The 21,966-nt window shown below is 41.0% G+C and overlaps 1 protein-coding gene and 1 long non-coding RNA gene across 2 annotated transcripts in view; both read right to left on the bottom strand.

Moving 5' to 3' along the window:
- Positions 1-315: 315 nt before the first annotated feature.
- LOC135083750 (solute carrier family 53 member 1) lies at positions 316-21,709 on the bottom strand. Its single transcript, XM_063978490.1, has 11 exons — positions 21,366-21,709; positions 19,635-19,788; positions 18,623-18,858; positions 17,233-17,494; positions 14,621-14,991; positions 13,521-13,668; positions 10,799-10,993; positions 7,239-7,411; positions 6,292-6,422; positions 3,473-3,628; positions 316-1,361 (listed from the first exon to the last, which is right to left on the bottom strand). The coding sequence occupies exons 1-11, from the start codon at positions 21,432-21,434 to the stop codon at positions 1,244-1,246; spliced, it is 2,013 nt and encodes a 670-aa protein (XP_063834560.1). The 5' UTR covers positions 21,435-21,709; the 3' UTR covers positions 316-1,243.
- Positions 316-21,966, bottom strand: part of LOC135083758 (uncharacterized) — an 84,195-nt gene continuing 62,544 nt past the window's right edge. The window contains exon 2 of the long non-coding RNA XR_010259690.1: positions 316-754. This is a non-coding gene — a long non-coding RNA (uncharacterized LOC135083758). The remainder of the gene's footprint in view (positions 755-21,966) is intronic.

The raw sequence follows: 21,966 nt of genomic DNA, 5'->3' as shown, positions 1-21,966 counted from the left end.
TAATATGTTCTGCTATAAGTATATTATTTGTTGATTATTATCTACATAATAAAACTTTAATAAAAATGGAATACTTTTGCAATAAAAATATTCACTAACGTTTATAGTTTTTTCAATAATTTTACCCGTTTCAAACTTCGAAAACTGTCAAATTACAAACTTCATCATCATCATTTTGTCCTATGTGCAGTATAGGCCTCGCCCAAACAAAATTGCAAACTTATGAATATACAAAACGATCTAGCTTAGTCTCACATTTTTATATGGAATATCATAGTGTGGAATTGTATGTAGAATACAAATAAAACCAAAGAGAATCTTTCTAAAAATATATTTTAATACTATGGTTATAGCGGCTATAGTATAGTGCCACGGCAACACTTTTCACGTTCCTAAGGCGCTTCGTATGTGCCCGTTTGGTCTAGTAAACAAAACTGAATCCCAGCGTAATGTATTCAAAGTTCATTTTTGCATATTAACTTTAGTAGATTGCAAAATTGAACTTATAATCAAAGATTTGAAATAGAACACAGGAAAATGAACCCTATTATTATAAGCTCAAAGTTCATTTTTGAAAGACAAGGTAAGAGAATAGAGATGGATGGATTAGACTTTTATGATTTCTATACAACACTTGAGTTCTAGAAATGAACAAAATATCGAATTGTAGTCTTTAAGTGAAGAATAAACAATTATAATAATGAAATGATGAAATAGGATTAAAATCTATAAGATATGTCTGGCACAACAGTAACTTATTTCGATACGAATTATCTAAACTTAAATCTAAATTCACAGCTCAAATTGTTGCCGTCTTCTTTATACTCTCAGTATTAGAAGAGGACAGCATGTCTTTTGTAATCAATTTTAGCATTCAAGTTATGTTTACCAGATCAACTTAGACCACATTATAATGTAGATAAAGCTATCTTAAATCCATCACGGTCATTTAAGTACGTAATTGTAACAATAAGAGCATGACAAAATCGTAAAAAAGTTTAAGTACACAGAGAAATAAGTACAGAAGGACCGTTCCAATTTGATTCTTATGTCCATTACATAAAGCATTCAGTCGAATTCGAATCTTACAAAGAATAGCTCAAAGATATATCTTTCTCAGTCATGCTTCAACCAAATTGCAAATAAGTCAATAAAGTCCAAAATACCGTGACGTGCAAACTCGATAGGCTTTATCACGTGCGCCCAAGGTCCACAATAGCGTGTTCGTAGCGGGTATCACAGCTCAGAGCATCTTGGACGAGAGACCGAGTTCAAGCTGTAGCTCCTGTATGGATTCTTTCTTGAGTAGTGGCTTGCGGTCGCTCTCTTTTGCCTTTTTTGGATTCTTCTTTTTTGTCAGCCTGGAAGAGAAGATTGATTTAGGACTGATAACAGTAAAACAAGCCATAAAAAGGGTGAAACTTGGGATGCTAGATAATAAACCGTAAAATTCATTCATTTTAAAAATATTGCTTTTGTAAACACTTCGGAATGTAAAATGACAACATTAAATAAGCTCAAAGTTGCACAGCGTGCTATGGAGAGGGCTACGCTCGTAGTTTCTTTACGAGATCGAATCAGAAATGAGATCCGTCTGACGTAGCCCGACGGATTAGCAAGCTGAAGTGGCAATGGGCAGGGCGTATAGTACGCAGAAGTGACGGCCGATGGGGCAGCAATTTCTGTAGTGGAGGCCACGTAAAAACGCAGCGTAGGACGTCCAGCTACAAGGTGGACCGACGACCTCATAAAGGTAGCAGGAAGGCGCTGGATGCAGGCCGCTCCAACCGGCCTTTGTGAAAATCATTGGGGGAGGCCCATGTTTAGCAGTGGACGTCCTATGGCTGAAATAATGACGATGATAATTAACCCTCGACGTAAAAAGAGGGGTGTCTCTACCGATTTTCATACCGTTTTCGTACGTAACACGTAGCTCACCTATTGACGACCCCGTCCGGATGGTCCATCATCCGGATGATGTCGGCCTAGTCGGCAGATGTCCCGCACGGCGCGGAACTTGCCGCAGTTGTTCAGATGCTCGTTTTCGAGGCGGAAGAAGTTCCATATGAAACGTCTGTGGGTGGAGATTTTGATAGGTTTTCGTACGTAACACGTATCTCACCTGTTGACGACCCCGTCCGGATGGTCCATCATCCGGATGATGTCTGCCTGGTCGGAGGAGTCGAGCGGCGCCACCGAGATGTCCCGCACGGCGCGGAACTTGCCGCAGTTGTTCAGATGCTCGTTCTTGAGGCGGAAGAAGTTCCATATGAAACGTCTGTGAGTGGTGCCAGTTCTGTTACTTGAACTTGGCTGGACACGCGACTGCGTGTCTAGATCACTGACGCAAAAAGTGTGATGTTTTTTTCTGGTCAGCTCACCTGTTGACGACCCCATCCGGATGGTCCATCATCCGGATGATGTCTGCCTGGTCGGACGAGTCGAGCGGCGCCACCGAGATGTCCCGCACGGCGCGGAACTTGCCGCAATTGTTCAGATGCTCGTTCTCGAGGCGGAAGAAGACCGTTTTCATACGTAACACGTAGCTCACCTGTTGACGACCCCGTCCGGATGGTCCATCATCCGGATGATGTCGGCCTGGTCGGACGAGTCGAGCGGCGCCACCGAGATGTCCCGCACGGCGCGGAACTTGCCGCAATTGTTCAGATGCTCGTTCTCGAGGCGGAAGAAGTTCCATATGAAACGTCTGTGAGTGGTGCCAGTTCTGTTATTTGAACTTGGCTGGACACGCGACCGTGTGTCTAGATCACTGACGCAAAAAGTGTGATTTTTCTTTCTGGTCACCTCACCTGTTGACGACCCCGTCCGGATGGTCCATCATCCGGATGATGTCGGCCTGGTCGGACGAGTCGAGCGGCGCCACCGAGATGTCCCGCACGGCGCGGAACTTGCCGCAATTGTTCAGATGCTCGTTCTCGAGGCGGAAGAAGTTCCATATGAAACGTCTGTGAGTGGTGCCAGTTCTGTTATTTGAACTTGGCTGGACACGCGACCGTGTGTCTAGATCACTGACGCAAAAAGTGTGATTTTTCTTTCTGGTCACCTCACCTGTTGACGACCCCGTCCGGATGGTCCATCATCCGGATGATGTCGGCCTGGTCGGACGAGTCGAGCGGCGCCACCGAGATGTCCCGCACGGCGCGGAACTTGCCGCAGTTGTTCAGATGCTCGTTCTCGAGGCGGAAGAAGACCGTTTTCGTACGTAACACGTATATCTCACCTGTTGACGACCCTGTCCGGATGGTCCATCATCCGGATGATGTCGGTCGAGCGGCGCCACCGAGATGTCCCGCACGACGCGGAACTTGCCGCAGTTGTTCAGATGCTCGTTCTCGAGGCGGAAGAAGTTCATATGAAACGTCTGTGAGTGGTGCCAGTTCTGTTACTTGAACTTGGCTGGACACGCGACCGCTGACGCAAAAAGTGTGATGTTTTTTTCTGGTCAGCTCACCTGTTGACGACCCCATCCGGATGGTCCATCATCCGGATGATGTCGGCCTGGTCGGAGGAGTCGAGCGGCGCCACCGAGATGTCCCGCACGGCGCGGAACTTGCCGCAGTTGTTCAGATGCTCGTTCTCGAGGCGGAAGAAGTTCCATATGAAACGTCTGTGGGTGAAAATGGTGTTATGAGTATACAAAGCATGAAAACTACAATCAAAACAGCACAACGAGGGTTTTCGCGTATGCAAAATCCGCCAAATGGCAATACGTAGACGCGAGGTCCAAATGCTGCATGATAGGTTATTTTTGACATGACATTGACAGACATGTCAAAATCCACCAATCACGCAGCAGTCAGACCCCACATCCACGTTCCGCCATCTAGCGGATCTTTCATACGCCAAAACCCTCATTTAGACGGTTCCATCGGTAGGTAGAGATCTTTCAGAGAATGTAGAAAGTATTCATGCCAGTTAAATATAGGACAGTGGTTGGATTTGAGTAGCAGAATCAAAAAATATTTAAACAGAATTTTATTTTCCATCATCAATTTTTTTAGTATTTTGATAAAAACTGTCAAAAACATCTGTTATAATGCGAACAGCTGAGAATTCACTGCCTACTGTTTGTTATCTTTCCCAAGCACTATAATCTGGGCTTCTTCAAAGCGAGAGTTGATCTCACTTAATTAATAGCCGAGCTAGGATGCGCGCTGTGATAAAATCTTATCGATGATTTTACATGACAAATGTATGGGCTTATCATATAAAATCGATAAAAAGGTAAGATAAAAGCTTATCGCGGCGCTGATCCTATACCTACAGGTGTGATTGCAGTTAAATACCTGCTTGTAAATTTAATTATTTGCTCTGTCTGTAACCGTTCTTTATACAGTAGAATCCGATTATAACGACGCTCAAGGGACCGATGATTATTACGTCGTACTATCCGGACGTCGTACTACAGAAGTAGTTTTTTACGTTATTTCTCTATAAATCAACCAACTAAATCATAAATATGCGTCGCTAAATAGTCCAGTCAATGAATGCTTTAACGACGGTGTAGAGAGAAATCCCTGGAACACAATTTCTGACCTCGGGACTTTATTTAGACTAGTTAGGAGGTGAACATAGTAAAAGTCCCCGCCCTTAGCCCTTGAGCCGGCGGGGAGAGGGGGGTTTAAAGGTACCACTTTTCGGTTTTTCGCTTAATCCTCGGAAACTATGCGTCCTAGTGACATGGCTACTATGAACCAAAAAAAGCTTATTCAATTTGCTTCAGGTGAGACAGTCAAGTTTTTCTCTATCTTGTATAGTTTTCGCGGCATCTGCTCTAGAAGGTCTGTAATATTGTAAATTTTAATTTTGTCTTACATGTTCCCATCAGGAGAAAATCGACTAAATCAACATTAAGCAAACATTATAGACATGCGGGAGCATGTTAAGCCTAGTTCCAGGGAGGGGACTGCATCGTGCGTATATTTAGACGAACTAATTGGAGTCACTTTTGACTCCTCATCACTCAAAAAGCACTGTGCATTAACACTTCAAATTAGGCTCATGTGTTGAGACTTGCAAGATAAACATCAGCTTTAAATTTCATAAATATACCTCAAACGGTTATTTAGGTATTGGCGTTCAAAAATCGACATTTAGGACACTAAAATCTAACTATCACCTGTGAAATGTTAAAATTTACTGGTTTTTTATTTATTCCTTTGTATTTACACAACTACCTATTTGGATGCCAAATTTAAACCTTCAAGGTCATCTGGAAGTGGTTAGAATTTGGTCTTATAGGTCAGCCATGTAGATTTTTAGACGTCAATACCTAAAGAACCGTTTGAGGTACATTTATAAAATTTGAAGCTGATGTTTATCTTGCAAGTCTCAACACATGAGCCAAATTTGAAGTGTTAATGCACAGTACTTTTTGAGTGATGAGGAGTCAAAAGTGGCTCCAATTGGTTCGTTTAAATATACGCACGGTGCAGTCCCCTCCCTGGAACTAGGCTTAACATGCTCCCGTATGTCTAGAATATTAGCTCAATGTTAATTTAGTCGATTTTCTCCTGATGGAAACATGTAAGACAAAAATAAAATTTCCAATATTACAGACCTTCTAGAGCAGATGCCGCAAAAACTATACAAGATATAGAAAAACTTGACTATCTCACCTGTAGCAAATTGAATAAGCTTTTTTTGGTTCATAGTAGTCATGTCACTAGGACGCATAGTTTCCGAGGATTAAGCGAAAAACCGAAAAGTGGTACCTTTAAACCCCCCTCTCCCCGCCGGCTCAAGGGCTAAGGGCGGGGACTTTTGCTACGTTCACCTCCTAACTAGTCTAAATAAAGTCCCGAAGTCAAAAATTGTGTTCCATGGATTTCCATCTATAATGCTTTATTGACTGGACTAAAAAGCGGTCTGTCGTTATAAGCGACGTCGTACTAAACGGATTCTACTGTATTTGCATGTCATTGGCTATGACTAAATAGGTCTTATGTAACATTATATCAAATAAGAACTACTCTGTAACCAGCTATTTAAGGCAAATAAATGATTATATTTATTTATTTGTGCTCCTGATCAGGTATGATAAAAATGCTATGATACATTTATGTGTATTATTTGTATTATTCTTAATTTTCTCTCGCATCTTTTAGTTTAGAGAAACTAATGTTTTAAACTACAAAAAAATAATAATTTAGGAACACATAAATGTATCATAGCATTTTTATCATACCTGATCAGGATTTTCATCAGAAAATATGATGAATGTGAGTTTATTTGTGCTGCAAAAAACCTTAGATTATTCTCGTTTCTCACCGGAAGACTTCTAGCGGCGCGAGAATGGAGATCATGGTTTCTGCGCCGACGAGCTTATTCTCGGTGAGCACGAAAGACGCCGTCCAGATGAAGCGCAGCACGAAGTCTTCTACTATCGCGAAGTAGTAGAACTGGAAACATTATCATCATCATTGTAATTTTTGTATTATTTATTATGAGTAAAGTTAACGTCAAATAGTTCGTGACACCTGACACCCAAAGTGACCAAAAAGTTGACAACACATTACACAACCTTATTCCAATGGAGAAGTTTCGTGATGTTGAAAACATTAGATTTCACTGAATTGGATTAAAATATAGACTAAAACTAAAAAGCTGGTGAAGTTATTTTTGAAATCCATCAAGAAATGGCTGAGAAATTAATTATTTAAATTACCTACATATTTTCGCGGTGCAGTGACGTCAGGCCACCTGTTCAAGTTTCAAACACAATGCTTACCACCCCTATGCGTTAGGGGTGGTAAGGTGTCGAGAATGACACTATAATGTCAAAGTCTTCTTTTTCTTTTTAAATATGGTCAGGTCTTGGATATGTCAAGAAAGGTTACACAACTTTACTAAGAAAGAATGTTGAGTGTCCCTGGCTGAAAAAATAAAAACTAGTAGATTTAAAAAAGATTGGATCTGTCAACAGCACTGGACCAAGGGTGATTTAATGTTTGTACTCTGAATGACTGTCGTGTCTACACCGATCAAAATGGCGCGAATATTTGTTATGCACAACTTTAGGGCCCTGTAACTTTTGTATTTGTAGAGATATTCACATGATTCTTTCACAATTATTATTAGTTTTACTTATATTTTCAAGATTTATTAAAAGAAAAAAATTGGAAACTTGTCCATTGTACCAAGACGTGTAGCGAACTTTTTGGCTACTTTGTGTGCCACGAACTATTTGACGCTATATTATAGGTAGTAACACTCACCCCAGGGCTGTAGACTATTTCCTCGCGTAGAAACTTGTTCTCAGCGTTAGGTCCGCAGCTGAACAGTCCCCAGTCCATCTTCACGTCCCACGTGTAGGTATACAGCGAGGAGACCAGCTGGCACGCGAACCACGCGTAAAGGAACGGGTTGTCGTACGGGTCGGTGTATTGATCTGAAAATGCATCAAAAATCAATATAAAACTCATTAAAATTGATAAAATTTAATTTTTTTTTCAAGTATTTTAACCATACTACTACTTCAGGACCATAAATGGGCCAGTGCTGAGGAGCGCAAGAAACTCAGTCACTATTCTAAGCCTCTTTTTAAGGACTTATAAAATTTTAATTGTACTCGACTGACAGAATTAATTGACCATTTCTTTTGTAGATGAATAGGAACTTATGACATCCCATGTTTATAAACTTGACTTGATTGATAGATAATTATATGAGGTTTCATGGCTGAAATCAAGTGCCATAAAAACATTTTACCTCAGTTTGAAGCTTAACCCCACAGTCACAAGTGGTTATAGCACTATTCTTCAGCTCTCAATGAGCCATATGACTTTTCAACGAACCATTGTTGTTTATAAATATGATCATCACCATCATTTTAGCCGCATGACGTTCACTACTGAACATAGGCCTCCCCCAATGATGACCAGATCCACCTCTGCTTGCTGTCCACAACATGTCTTGCTGTAGAGCTCAAAAGAGTCCTGGGAACTATATTCCCACCAATCACTCACCGCTATAAATGCCCCGTAGCGTCGCGAACAGCACCACGAAGAAAGTAGTGGAGTACTTCCCCGCGTTGACCAGATGCGGGAACGCCTCGCGACTGTCCCGGTACCGCCGCAGGCACTGCCAGAAGCGCGTCCAGGCCGGGACTATGTTGACGACCGCTCGCGTCACTAGTACCAGCGCTGTGTCGAGGGCAAGTGGGGAATGCGTTCCCACCAACCACTCACCGCTATAAATGCCCCGTAGCGTCGTCATAAGCAAGTCACTATGTACAACCCGGTCGAGTTAGCTGTGCTAATAGCGCTGTAATGAAGCCACCTGGGGAATATAGTTCCCACTTCCCACCAACCACTCACCGCTATAAATGGTGACCGCTCGCGTCACTAGTACCAGCGCTGTATCGAAGTGGGTAATATAGTTCCCACTTCCCACTTACCACTATAAATGCCCCGTAGCGTCGCGAACAGCACCACGAAGAAAGTAGTGGAGTACTTCCCCGCGTTGACCAGATGCGGGAACGCCTCGCGACTGTCCCGGTACCGCCGCAGGCACTGCCAGAAGCGCGTCCAGGCCGGGACTATGTTGACGACCGCTCGCGTCACTAGTACCAGCGCTGTGTCGACGGCAAGTGGGGAATGAGTTCCCACTTCCCACTTACCGCTATAAATGCCCCGTAGCGTCGCCGTAAGCAAGTCACTATGTACAACCCGGTCGAGTTAGCTGCGCTACCAGCGCGGTAGCGCTGTAACGAAGCCATCTGGGGAATATAGTTCCCACTTCCCGCTCACCGCTATAAATGCCCCGTAGCGTCGCGAACAGCACCACGAAGAAAGTAGTGGAGTACTTCCCCGCGTTGACCAGATGCGGGAACGCCTCGCGACTGTCCCGGTACCGCCGCAGGCACTGCCAGAAGCGCGTCCAGGCCGGGACTATGTTGACGACCGCTCGCGTCACTAGTACCAGCGCTGTGTCGAGGGCAAGTGGGGAATGAGTTCCCACTTCCCACTTACCGCTATAAATGCCCCGCAGCGTCGCCATAAGCAAGTCACTATGTACAACCCGGTCGAGTTAGCTGCGCTACCAGCGCTGTAACGAAGCCATCTGGGGAATGTGGTTCCCACTTCCCACCAATCACTTACCATTATAAATAACCCGTAACTAGATACCATTGCTGTCAATAGTTCGTCACACCCAAAGTGTTCAAAAAGTTGACAAAGCACATCCTTATTCCAATTGCAACTAAGGATGTGTTGCAAACATTTTAGCTACTTTGAGAGTCACGAACTACTTATTTGACGCTGACAGTACCATGCTGCGTCTCTAAGGCACCTGGGGAACATAGTTCCCACTTCCCACTTACCGCTATAAATGCCCCGTAGCGTCGCCATAAGCAAGTCACTATGTACAACCCGGTCGAGTTAGCTACGCTACCAGAGCTGTAACGAAGCCATCTGGGGAATGTAGTTCCCACTTCCCACCAACCACTCACCGCTATAAATGCCCCATAACTATATACCATTGCTGTCAATAGTTGGTCACACCCAAAGTGGCCAAAAAGTTGACAAAGCACACCCTTATTCCAATTGCAACAAAGGATGTGTTGCAAACGTTTTAGCTACTTTGAGAGTCACGAACTACTTATTTGACGCTGACAGTACCAGTGTTGCGTCTCTAAGGCACCTGGGGAATATAGTTCCCACTTCCCACTTACCGCTATAAATGCCCCGTAGCGTCGCCATAAGCAAGTCACTATGTACAACCCGGTCGAATTAGCTGCGCTACCAGCGCTGTAACGAAGCCATCTGGGGAATGTAGTTCCCACTTCCCACCAACCACTCACCGCTATAAATGCCCCGTAGCGTCGCGAACAGCACCACGAAGAAAGTAGTGGAGTATTTTCCAGATGCGAGAACGCCTCCCTACTGTCCCGGTACCGCCCGGACTATGTTGTCGACTCACGACACTATGTACCAGCGCTGTATCGAAGGCAAGTGAGAATGTAGTTCCCACTTCCCACCAACCACTTACCATTATAAATACCCCGTAACTATGTACCATTGCTGTCAATAGTTCGACACACCCAGTGTCCAAAAAGTTGACAAAGCACACCCTTATTCTAATTGCAACAAAGGATGTGTTGCAAACGTTTTAGCTACTTTGAGAGTCACGAACTACTTATTTGACGCTGACAGTACCAGTGGTGAGTCTCTAAGGCACCTGGGGAATATAGTTCCCACTTCCCACTCACCGCTATAAATGCCCCGTAGCGTCGCGAAGAGTACCACGAAGAAAGTAGTGGAGTACTTCCCCGCGTTGACCAGATGCGGGAACGCCTCGCGACTGTCCCGGTACCGCCGCAGGCACTGCCAGAAGCGCGTCCAGGCCGGGACTATGTTGACGACCGCTCGCGTCACTAGTGCCAGCGCTGTGTCGAGGGCAAGTGGGGAATGACTTCCCACTTCCCACCAATCACTTACCATAAAAACCCCGTAACTATATACCATTGCTGTCAATAGTTGGTCACACCCAAAGTGGCCAAAAAGTTGACAAAGCACACCCTTATTCCAATTGCAACAAAGGATGTGTTGCAAACGTTTTAGCTACTTTGAGAGTCACGAACTACTTATTTGACGCTGACAGTACCAGTGATGCGTCTCTAATACCCGTTTTCAACATCAATCCCAAATTTTTAAGTGACCCCTATAGTAACAATTAAAAGGAATTTATATGTCATAGGGGTCACTTAAAAGTTAGGGATTGATGGTGAAAACGGGCAAAAGGCACCTGGGGAATATAGTTCCCACTTCCCACTCACCGCTATAAATGCCCCGTAGCGTCGCGAACAGCACCACGAAGAAAGTAGTGGAGTACTTCCCCGCGTTGACCAGATGCGGGAACGCCTCGCGACTGTCCCGGTACCGCCGCAGGCACTGCCAGAAGCGCGTCCAGGCCGGGACTATGTTGACGACCGCTCGCGTCACTATGTACCAGCGTTGTGTCTCGAAGGCATCTAGGTAAGACAGTTGTGTGCTAAGAAACGATAGATAAAACTACATTCGAACTGAAGCTATAGATCGTTTCATCCACGAAGACGCGCCCCACCATTCTTCCGCTAAAGTTTGAGTGTTATATCGGTACACGCTAAATCATCCATGAGTGCACACGCACACTACAATAATGACGCTCGGATTGCTCGGACACAAAATATAACAGAAGGTAAACTCATGTATGTACCTCGCTTTGCATACCTCGCTCGCTCGCACGCTCCGCCGTCGCGCTAGGGTTGTCTTGTCATGTGTTGCATTTATTTCATTATGATAGAAAAATGTTACTCTTAATACTATGGAAGAAAGACGATAACAGATATTCACGTATACATATGTAGTTATGTTTAGTACGATATTATAGTAATAGTTTGCAAACAAATACACGAGAAGGAAGTAGTATGTAGTTGAGTGGTTGACACTATTATCCAATAATTCCTAAAACCGTTCTATTAAACAATTCGATATTCCTAATAATTGAGTTGGCTTTCAATTGGCAACGTTAAACGAACTATTAAAATACAAATAAATACCTTCCTTACCTCCCGGATTCAACTGTTAGTTTCAAAAACGAAAATTTAGTTTTTAATATTGTGTGTAAGCAACCGTCTACTTAACAAATGTTATAATCTGGGGGCACGGCAGTGCCCCCACCAAGTCGAGCAAAAAAGCGGCACGGCCGTACCATCCTTTTCTCGAAGCAATTCAGGCCATTTTCGACCGCCTGTAACTTCGTTGTGGATAAAACTAGAAGGCTGAATTTTCATTAGCTATGCAGGCATTGTAAAGACACGGTATATTTAAAATTTCATTCAATTTGAACCAGTAGTTTAAGAATTATAACGGGTCAAAGTTACTTAATTTTGTCACTCACTGACTGACTCACTGACTCACCGATCATCAAAATTCTAAGGCACTTCTAGCAGACCTAGAAGCTTTAAATTTGGAATATAAGTAGTGTTTGGTGTATGAATCAAGGAAAAACTCAAATATTTGGGGGCACGGTAGTGCAACCGCCAAGTCGAGTAAAATTTTTCAATTTCGGTCCAGTTTTCTAGATACATAACTGCTGTCTACAAAATACAAAAAGAAATGAGATTTGGGGGCACGGTAGTGCAACCGCCAAGTCGAGTAAAATTTTTCAATTTCGGTCCAGTTTTCTAGATACATAACTGCTGTCTACAAAATACAAAAAGAAATGAGATCCCATAAAAAACAATACTTGTCAAAAAAACCAAGTCTCGCAACTCAGTTGTTCTACGGTAAAAAGTTGTGAGATCCATGTAATACCAAGTCCAGGCCAGGAAATCTTTAACGTTTTACATAAATATATTGACTTGGCCATCGCATGAAAACACGTGTAAATTAAATTATTTAGTGCGATGGCCAAGTCAATAATTTATGTAAAACGTTAAAGATTTCCTGGCCTGGACTTGGTATTACATGGATCTCACAACTTTTTACCGTAGAACAACTGAGTTGCGAGACTTGGTTTTTTTGACAAGTATTGTTTTTGATGGGTACCCCCTTTTTTTTGTTCACTAATTTTCGCACAAACAAAATAATTTTACGAACGCGTGAGCAGTGTCACTCAAGCGAACGCAGTCGCGCCTCGCATTCGTCCAAGACAGTCTTGATAACGCGTACGTGAGCGGTGTCTATGTGTGCGTGGGTCGAGCGCGCATAGTATGGAGTTTACCTTCTGTTATATTTTGTGGCTCGATCAAACTCCCCGCACCCCGCGCTTCCTTTGACCAAAATTGGTGGGGCGCATCTTCATGGATGAAACGAACTTTAAAAGTATTATCAGGCCTGTTCATCTCCGCGAGTTTACATCGAAAACAAAACACGCACGATGGCCCACCTACAGGATACTATTCGACAAGGCCTCACATACGAGCGAACATTGACTCACGCGCGCGTATTATTGTGTATGATGGAAGAAAATAAAGAAAATGGTGTACTAACTAAATACTGTGCAGTATTTAACTGCCTAAATAATAATAGTATACATTTTTTTAAATACCTTCGCGAAGTAAAATTTCTGTACGTAGTACTTATTATTATTCTGTGGTATTATTACCATTTTTGCATTTAGGGCTACGCCAAAACTTGATCTACGGATAGACCAAAGTGTTAGGAAGTGGAATCATAAGGCATGTCACGAATAGGAGATGTGGTCATGTGACAACTAAAGTCAATATTTGTGCATTATAAATATCCACGTTTGACGTCACTTGTACAGTTAATAAACGAAAATGAGCCAGCTGTTTATACAGAAATATAAATTCGTCTTTTTATAAGTTACAGGTCAAAGGAATCATTTGTCAATTATTTTCGATCCTTTAATAAGTCGCATAAGTGGTTCGTTAGTGTTACTTGTTCATCTACTTAGTGTTATTGTGTAAACCTTGGTCGTAAATAAATATGTACATAAGAGTGCGTATTAAAATTGTTTCTGGTTCAATCCGTCCCGGACTGTGTTGAACTCACTGTTAACGCTGAACCAGTCACCGCCTGCCACGTAGAAGGCGATGAGGTAGTGGAAGTCCAGGAAGGCATTCGCGAAGGAGTTCCACTGGTCCGCCAGCCAGAAGTCAGCGAACAACACTGGCACGAATGGCGCCGCGAGAATCCGCCCCTGATCAAACAATTTATACAGTGTGTTAATATACTCAACATCAAATAAACCGCACCTTCCGCGACGCGAACTTTAACGATTTTCTTCTGACACAATCATGGTGCCCCAACAATATTGGTGTTATTTGAAAGCCCAATAAATATCCTTAAAGAAAAACACATTTAATTTCTTAATAAATGATTAACATATACCATAAATGTAATACCTCACTTTGGGCCCACCTATGGGATCAATTAGACCAATTTTTATGGTTACAAAACCAAATAATGATCTCACGTGTCCTCTTTAACAGATAGATAGCGATTAATCCCAACTTAACAGTTTTATAGCCATAAAAGTTGGCTCTAGCGTAACTACCTATTTTTTGTAGAAGTGACTGTGGACTGTGGATCCTTCTAAAGACACATTTTTGGGGTAAAAACCTTTCCTTTAATGAAATGAAGGTCAGAACTAGGCTTTCAAATGGTGCCAATATTGGTGGGAAGTGGGGAAGCATACGTTTGATAATGCTTGTCGCGGGAGGTGCGATTTATTTGATGTCGAGTGTATTTTACTTGATCAAACAAAAGACTTATTCTACTGCTACTTTTCCCAAAAGACCAAAGTTCTCGTTCGTTCGTTTCAGCCGAATGACGTCTACTGCTGGACAAAGGCTTCCTCCAAGGATTTCCACAAAGACCGGTCTTGCGCCGCCCGCATTGAGGCACCTCCCGCGACCTTCACCAGATCGTCGGTCCATGTAGTGGGAGGCCTGCCCACACTACGTAACGACTACAAATAAGTAGTCGTTACGGTTAATAATCATATCGATCGCATATCTATTTAAATCGATCCCAACATGCAGCTACACAATGCGGGTCGTACAGATTTTCGCTGCAAAATCATCACTATTACGACTACAAATTCAATGTACTTCTATTCTACTAAATAAATAATACCAAAGTATACTCACACATATCCTCAAGAACCAGAACCTCGCTTCGTGTCGAAACACCTTCAGAGGGTTCATAAGAAAGGCCAGCATAATTACTACTAGCGCTAGTGGGTTCACAAAGGGAGGTATACTGAGACTCGCGCTATAAATAAAGCTGAGTATACTTAATGCCCAGACCACCCCTAGTATCGCTGCAAGCTCCATCAAATCTTGTTCTGACAAATGATTTCTGGGGTCCAACTCGAAGATTAAAACATGGTTGACCCCTGAAGACCGCCAGCCGTAGACGTTTATGCCAATTAGGAATATGAATTCTACTAGAAGGAACGGGCCTCGGTACAATCGGAAAGCTGTCTTGAAGTTGTCTGTGGCACCATCGTGAAATAACGCTGGAAGAGAAAAAGATTTGTTTAGTAAAATAATAGTTGAAAAGAGCTAAAAGTAGGAGGTAATGCAAACATTTTTGGAATGTTACTTATAAAGTATTATAACTCCTGCCAGATTATACGAGTTTTTGGTAAAGCGGCTTTTCGATGATCACCTCTCAGATAATTAGTTTTAAGATTAGTTCTTCGATTGACATTAAAATAAACCTAGTTACCCCATTATTGAGCTACACAATTATCCCTTTCTGTATGTTAAATTTTAAGATCCAATTAATTACTAGCTAGAAATAAATAAATACCACAATTCCCATGTCATTTATCAAAAGTTGATGACAGCAAAATTATGTGACTTCATAATAATAGTAAGTATTCATTCATAGATGCGCATTTACGCTAGTCGTGATTTCCATCAATATTTATGATCTATTGTACGAGACACTGTAAAAATCTGAGTGTTGCAGTCAAATAAGCAATTTCTACATCACATAATCATGGTATAATCAAGTTTGTATGCTACTTTAGTTTCTTCAAAACCCGTTATACCAGCTTGAGGAGTAGGATAGATCCTCCATTTGCCTCTGGTAAATATAGGTCATTCACCTGCAATGGAGACTAATGCCCGTTTTCACCATCAATCCCTAATTTTTAAGTGACCCCTATGGTAACACATAACAGGAATTTTGTTTACATAGAGGTCACATAAAAATTAGGGATTGATGGTGAAAACGGGCATAAATCAACTAAATGACCATAAATAAACGAAATATAGAGGGTCGTTCTCTTGTAATGGAGATTATCCTACTAATATTATAAATGCGAAAGTTTGGGTGTCTGGATGGATGTTTGTTATTTTTTCACGCAAAAACTACTGAACGGATTTTGATGAAACTTTACAGTATTATTCTTTATAACTCAGAATATGGAGAAATATGGCGATCTGTGACAACCTTTTCATGCGGGTGAAGCCGCGGGCAAAAGCTAGTATGACCATAAATGAACGTGCTTATCTAAGTTCTTTATCTCTAAGTTTCCCAAAATTTTCCCATGGTCAAAATAATCCCACTATCTCGGTCATTCGCAAACCAAACTAAAATTACTCTTGATTTGCAGTGAGTACACATTGACACAGCGATTACTGGATTATCCGCGGTACGCAATCTGATAATAATGTTTTACGGTCCGCCGTTTGTTGTAGGATTTGTGAAATAAACATTTCGTGCTAATATTGTTATAGATAGACCTTGGCTGAGATAATATTAATACTGTATCTTCGTAAATTAAAGTAGATGTAGGTAGTAAGAATTTGTTTGTAGCTTTTATGAAGAGTATTATTATAGGTCTCAGTAAGTGCCTGAGGTTTGAGAGCGGCACGTGATTTTTGTTATGTCAAATATCAGCGAGACTTCAAAAGACAATGCCGGAAATTGGCGTCTTTTTTTTTTCGCGCGGCCATCGACCAAACCTTGTTTTAAGATTACAAAATAGTGTAATAAACCAAACTTACTATGACATGTATACCTCTAAACTCAGTCTGAACTGAGTTACGAGCATCAGAAGTTTGATGATTTTCATACTAGATTTGCTGTTTACGCGCAAGTTTTGTAAGAAATTGCAACAAAATAATGACATTGTATGTGTAAACAAACAATACCATCCATTAAAGGCTCCAGACATCAGTATGCAGCAGAATCAGCGCAATAAAAAAATAGCGCAATATTTTGTTGCAATTTCTTACAAATCTTGCGCGCAAAAAGCAAATCTAGTATGAAAATCATTAAACTTCTAATGCTCGTAACTCAGTTCAGACTGAGTTTAGAGGTATACATGCCATAGTAAGTTTGGTTTATTACACTATTTTGTAATCTTAAAACAAGGTTTGGTCGATGGCCGCGCGAAAAAAAAAAAGACGCCACCTTCCATACAAAATCTGGCATTGCCATTTGTACGTTCCGTCACGTCATTATATCAAAATCACTCCTCCAGTGCCGCTCCTATAATTTAGGCATTGACTAGGTTAAACGTTAGTGCTATAGTTACCTAATTTCAACAACAATGTAATAATATCTATCTGCACGTTATTTCTGCTGTTTTCTTTTACACCCTGTACCTATATGGATAGATTCGACCTTTACATCTCACAAAGTCACAACTGTGCAAAAACGGGACTATTCCCACCTATCGTTCTCAACGCTGCAACTTTTGAGTAACCAGGATCTACAGCTTGACCGCCAGGAATCCACTCACCTGACAGCACAACGGTGATAAACAGCACAATAAACGAGCCCGAAAACAGGCCCACTTTGAACGTCGTCCACGGGCTCTGCTGTTCGCCCAGCGGTGGGACCCTGAGTTTTTTCATGGCCTTCTGTCGGTCTCCTCCCTCTAAGTCGTTGGTGACAGCCGCCTCTGTGTCGCTGATGAGCCGGTCGATGTCTTTGTTGGTGTAGAAGTGGGAAGTCTCCACGTGGACAGCTCGCCATTGCGCCCCGTTGCTTACGTTTAGTAGCTGGGAAGAGTGAGCTAGTTAGTTTGACTGATATTACTGGCTACGATTAAATAAAACGAACGATCATAGCAAGTTCCAATTTCTCATTGTTTTGGACCGTAGGGCAAGGGAATATGATAAAAAATATGGTGGGAAATATATTCCCACTGCTTAAACTGATCCCTGCGATAGTGAAGCGATACCGGAGGGTGCTTTTGTTACGTCAAACATCAGCAAGACTGATTTTGAGAGAAGACTGAGATGTGCTTCAGTCAAGTAAACCATGTCAACTTTTTTACGGTACCTTATACTTCTCACAGGGATCTTAGCAATAGAGTACCTAAGCATTCCTAACTAGATCGAAAGGAATTGTCACGAAATATATCAGGGAAACTTCAGTAATGGTTCAGACATAAGTGACGTGATAACTTAGTTACGTCACTAAATAGAGTCCCAAATCCTTTCCATTACCGCAAATCCTACTCAATTAAACGCAATACCTGTAGCGAATGAACATTGTTGGCATTAATTTACTATATACCTACACCAAATATGGGTTCAAACAAAACATTTCATTATCTTTAATCTCGCTTATCGGTATATTCAGAACTAATAGATTTCTCTTATCTTGATAGTCATAATGTCAATATATCATTCAATGTGATATCTTTAAAGCGGAACCGGCTGGTTCCACATTTATTTGTTTTTGGTCGGTCAAAACAGTGAGTAATATGAGGAAAAATTTCGTAGTTTTCTTTTACCGACTTTTTAAACAGTAATACAATACTGAAGATAAGTATAGCTTGAAGTTGAAGGCTAGTTTAGCTCTCTAAAGCGGTTTTCTAATACATATAAGTCATGTTGATTATGTTTCGTATAGCGGTCCTGCGCGAAAAAAAAATATGGCTACATCCATCTCTGCATGTAAAGCAACATAGCGATCTAAATACCACGAAATGGGATACTTTTTGCGAACTTATTCGTTGTTACGGTGTGAAACCATAACATTTCATTAATATTGGTCATCTATCAGGTAGGTACTCTGCGGTTTGCTTCGCCGTCGCTTAGTCTCTAGAGGTGCCAACTCACAAATATTTTAGAATCGGCCTCTAACTACTGGTTATTTAAATATTAAATCAATGCACTCACCTTATCGTGCTTCTTCAATATTTTCCTAAAGCCTGTATAATTTAAGTTCTGGTAGTTCTGCAGCAGAATCAGGCTGAGATAGAACTCGCTGAACGCGAGTTTCAACTCTTGCACCTTTCTGCGAGGGAGCTGGGCCTTCTTGCTGTCACCCCCACCTTTGGGCTTCACTGTCTCGAAGTGAGACTTCAACTCGCTTTGGAGGGTTGCGAATTTTCGTGTCGCTTCTGCTAGCTTTTCTGTGAGAGAAAAATGATTTAAGGTATCTTTTGCTAAGAAAAATATACTTATAATGTTTGTAAAATTAGAGTAGCTCCACGTCAATAACTGAGGAAAGGTGACGTTGAACTGACTGGAGTGGATATTGGAGTGGAGAACATTTAGGCGCATCTAATGTGCAATCTACATTAACGCCTGTATTCACAAGTGAAGCAGCAAATCGAACGCACAGCGTTGAATAGAGCTCTGTGATTGGTTCGTGTGTCACTTTGTGCGTCCACGCTCACTGTAATGTTTGTGAATAGGTACGGGCGTAAGGCGCTTCGCTATTTAATATTTATTGTTAAAAAACATTATTTCAAAGATATAAGATCCCAGAGTATATTGTCTTCCCTACATGGTAGAACGATATAATTATACGCTGTTACTGAGCATCAAAGCTTTGAAGATGAATCACGTCTGGTTTGTAAATACATGCCCAATCCTGATTCCAGAATGTTGGGCTACCATAATTATTATGATAGTATGGCATAGTACTAACTCATGAGCTATGATCCTAATCGCACTCCCCCCATATCTATCCCTGGAGAATAATCCTAGATATGCCAATGGGTTTGTAAAAAGTCGACCGCCGATCGCACGTGCTCACAGTAGTATATCTGCTTTATTATGCACCTTAGAAGGAAATTTTAGATTTCAATGCTTTTTTCAGTTTCCTTTACAGAAAACGTAGGTATTTAACAGGTGATAATGTCATTGGTGTATAATTGCATAAAATTACTTTTACTTTAAATACCTGAGTAAAACGTGTTGATTTTCTTGAGTTCCTGATCACAGTAATGGAAGAACGTCTCGTCGAAGTTGGCGAAGTGTCGTGAGAGCACCTCGGGCTCCACGTTCTCGGCTGACGGCGCCTCCTCCACCGCCGTGTATAGCATAGCTTTCATCTCCTGTTGGATGGTAAGACGTAAGTCAAAACATGCACCAGATAGTAGAACATTAGGTAAGGGTTGACTGCAATAATGATAGCTATTCCTTTTTACTTTTTTTGTGATGATTGTTTAATGGTATTAAAATTGCTGCAAAGGGTTAATAATAAATAATCTACATTTATAAAAGTGAAAGGTCACTGATTGACTGATTCACTCATCATGAAATCTCAGATATTGCAAGTGCTAGAAGTCTCTATTTTTTGCATGGGAACCTTTTAAAACGTAGGTGCTCACAAAGAACGAATTTTACGAAACTCCACCCCTAAGGGGGTAAAACGGGATCCACGCGTTCGAAGTCGCGGGCTGCCGCTAGTAGTAGGTATATTAAAAGTATGGATCCACTGCAGTAACAGAACTGATAACCTTTTAATTTTTTTTGGGATGATTGTTTAATGGTCTTTAAATGGCTGCAAAGGTAAAAACTAGTGCCTGTGAAACCAGAAGTGGAATTGTGTAAAGCAATTTTAATCATTTGACAGTTCATAATGTACGATAAAGTCAGTTAAACAAAGCCTATGACAGGATAATCGTACGTTATGAACTGCCAATGATAACGATTACTTTATACAATTCCACCTCAGATGAAAAAGGGTTAAACTTATCATTGCAGTGGACCCATTCAAACTTTGGTGCAACAGATGATTACTTCTTTGCATTCTGGCGAGTCTTTCTGAGATCCCAGTCAATTTAGCAATATATTCAGAAGTTAGATGTATTATAATATGAATTTAGAATATTGATACTTATAATCCTTCCTTTGTTATTACACCAATATTATTGTCTTGCTCAGGCAATTTCATTATCTTGACCATTTGTCATGTCTGTACAAAAATATACAATTACTCATTGCTATACACTTGTTTGTGAACAAGGTTGTTACATGATTTTGTTAAAAAGAGAAAACACAATTTTGTAAATAAACAATAGGAGTTTTGTGAATATGTCATGTAAATAAAAAGCTTGGATTGTTCTGATATAATACTAATACATAAATATAATGGTGTATGAGGCAATTTGCAATTGTAGAGTTCAAAGTTAAGCTTAATAGTGGTCTGGTAGCAAAATTATTGGTAAAGCATATGAAAACAAAACATTTACTCCTCAACAACAGCTTGTTCATTGATAATATTTCAGTAGGAGATAAATAAGGCTATTTACTATCTAAAACAAACTGATAAGTTCAGATTCTCATCTGTGTTTATTAGATAAGTGGAAACTTCGTGCAATTCCATAAACATACAATCCACAAACAAGATTTAAATAGTCAGGGACAACTGTAATAACTCAATATGACAAATAACTATACAGGAAAAGGGAAGACAGATATTCTTAGGAATAACTGGAATTGTATGATCACCAAGGGCAAAGTGAGACAGCCTGCCACATTCCATTGAAAAATTCTATTGATTGATAGAAAACCTTAACTTCTCATTAACACTTTAAAGTTGATTATAGTGTCAAGAACCAGTGGCCATCAAATTACTGAGGAGACCACTCTGAACAGAATAAAAAAATATTTTTTATTTTCAACTTACCTCATAATTAATATATTGCTTCCGCCACTCAGGCGTGATGTGAGCACTCAAGTGTTCCGCGAACTTCATCTTGGCACCCTAAGGCACGACTGTATCACAACGACCACCAACAAATACTGAAATCGCAGTAGTTTCCCGTCTAGTTTGTTTTATGATAACCGAGGAATGATGACCTCATTGCGCCTAAACTAACACTAACTAACATTGGAATGGTTAACTTGCTTATGTATTTTGCGCAACAGTACCTAAAACTAATATTTTATGGAATAAAAACAACACTTTAGAAAGATAAATCTCTAAAAAGATTTACAAAAGTTGTATCGTATGACGTTTGTTTTGGATGATTGACATTGACAGACAGAAATCTGATGATTTTGACATTTACGTTCGGAAATACAAATTCTACAGATGATGAAATAAGGTATTAGAATAGAAACTCGATTGGTAGAGAATACCGACCGCATGGGTTTTTTATTTTCAATAGAAATAAACAATAAATTCAATGAGTTCAAGCGCACGAATGTAATAATTTGAAATGAATAAATAGGATAGCAATTATTGGTTTGGCAAACATAGGTCACTTATTTTGCAAGTACTTAAA

The sequence above is a fragment of the Ostrinia nubilalis genome, chromosome 24 (genome assembly GCF_963855985.1).
Source record: "Ostrinia nubilalis chromosome 24, ilOstNubi1.1, whole genome shotgun sequence".
Classification (NCBI taxonomy): domain Eukaryota; kingdom Metazoa; phylum Arthropoda; class Insecta; order Lepidoptera; family Crambidae; genus Ostrinia; species Ostrinia nubilalis.
This window is presented reverse-complemented; position numbering and strand designations above follow the sequence as displayed.

What these genes read in the sequence shown, in the direction of transcription:
- LOC135083750 (XM_063978490.1), bottom strand. Translation starts at nt 21,434, where the DNA reads ATGAAGTTCGCGGAACACTTGAGTGCTCACATCACGCCTGAGTGGCGG. An exon ending in TATCACCGTTGTGCTGTCAG is followed by an intron (nt 14,992 to 17,232) that starts GTGAGTGGATTC and finishes TTTCTCTTCCAG; the next exon opens with CGTTATTTCACGATGGTGCC. An exon ending in GCGCCGCTAGAAGTCTTCCG is followed by an intron (nt 3,629 to 6,291) that starts GTGAGAAACGAG and finishes TTTCACCCACAG; the next exon opens with ACGTTTCATATGGAACTTCT.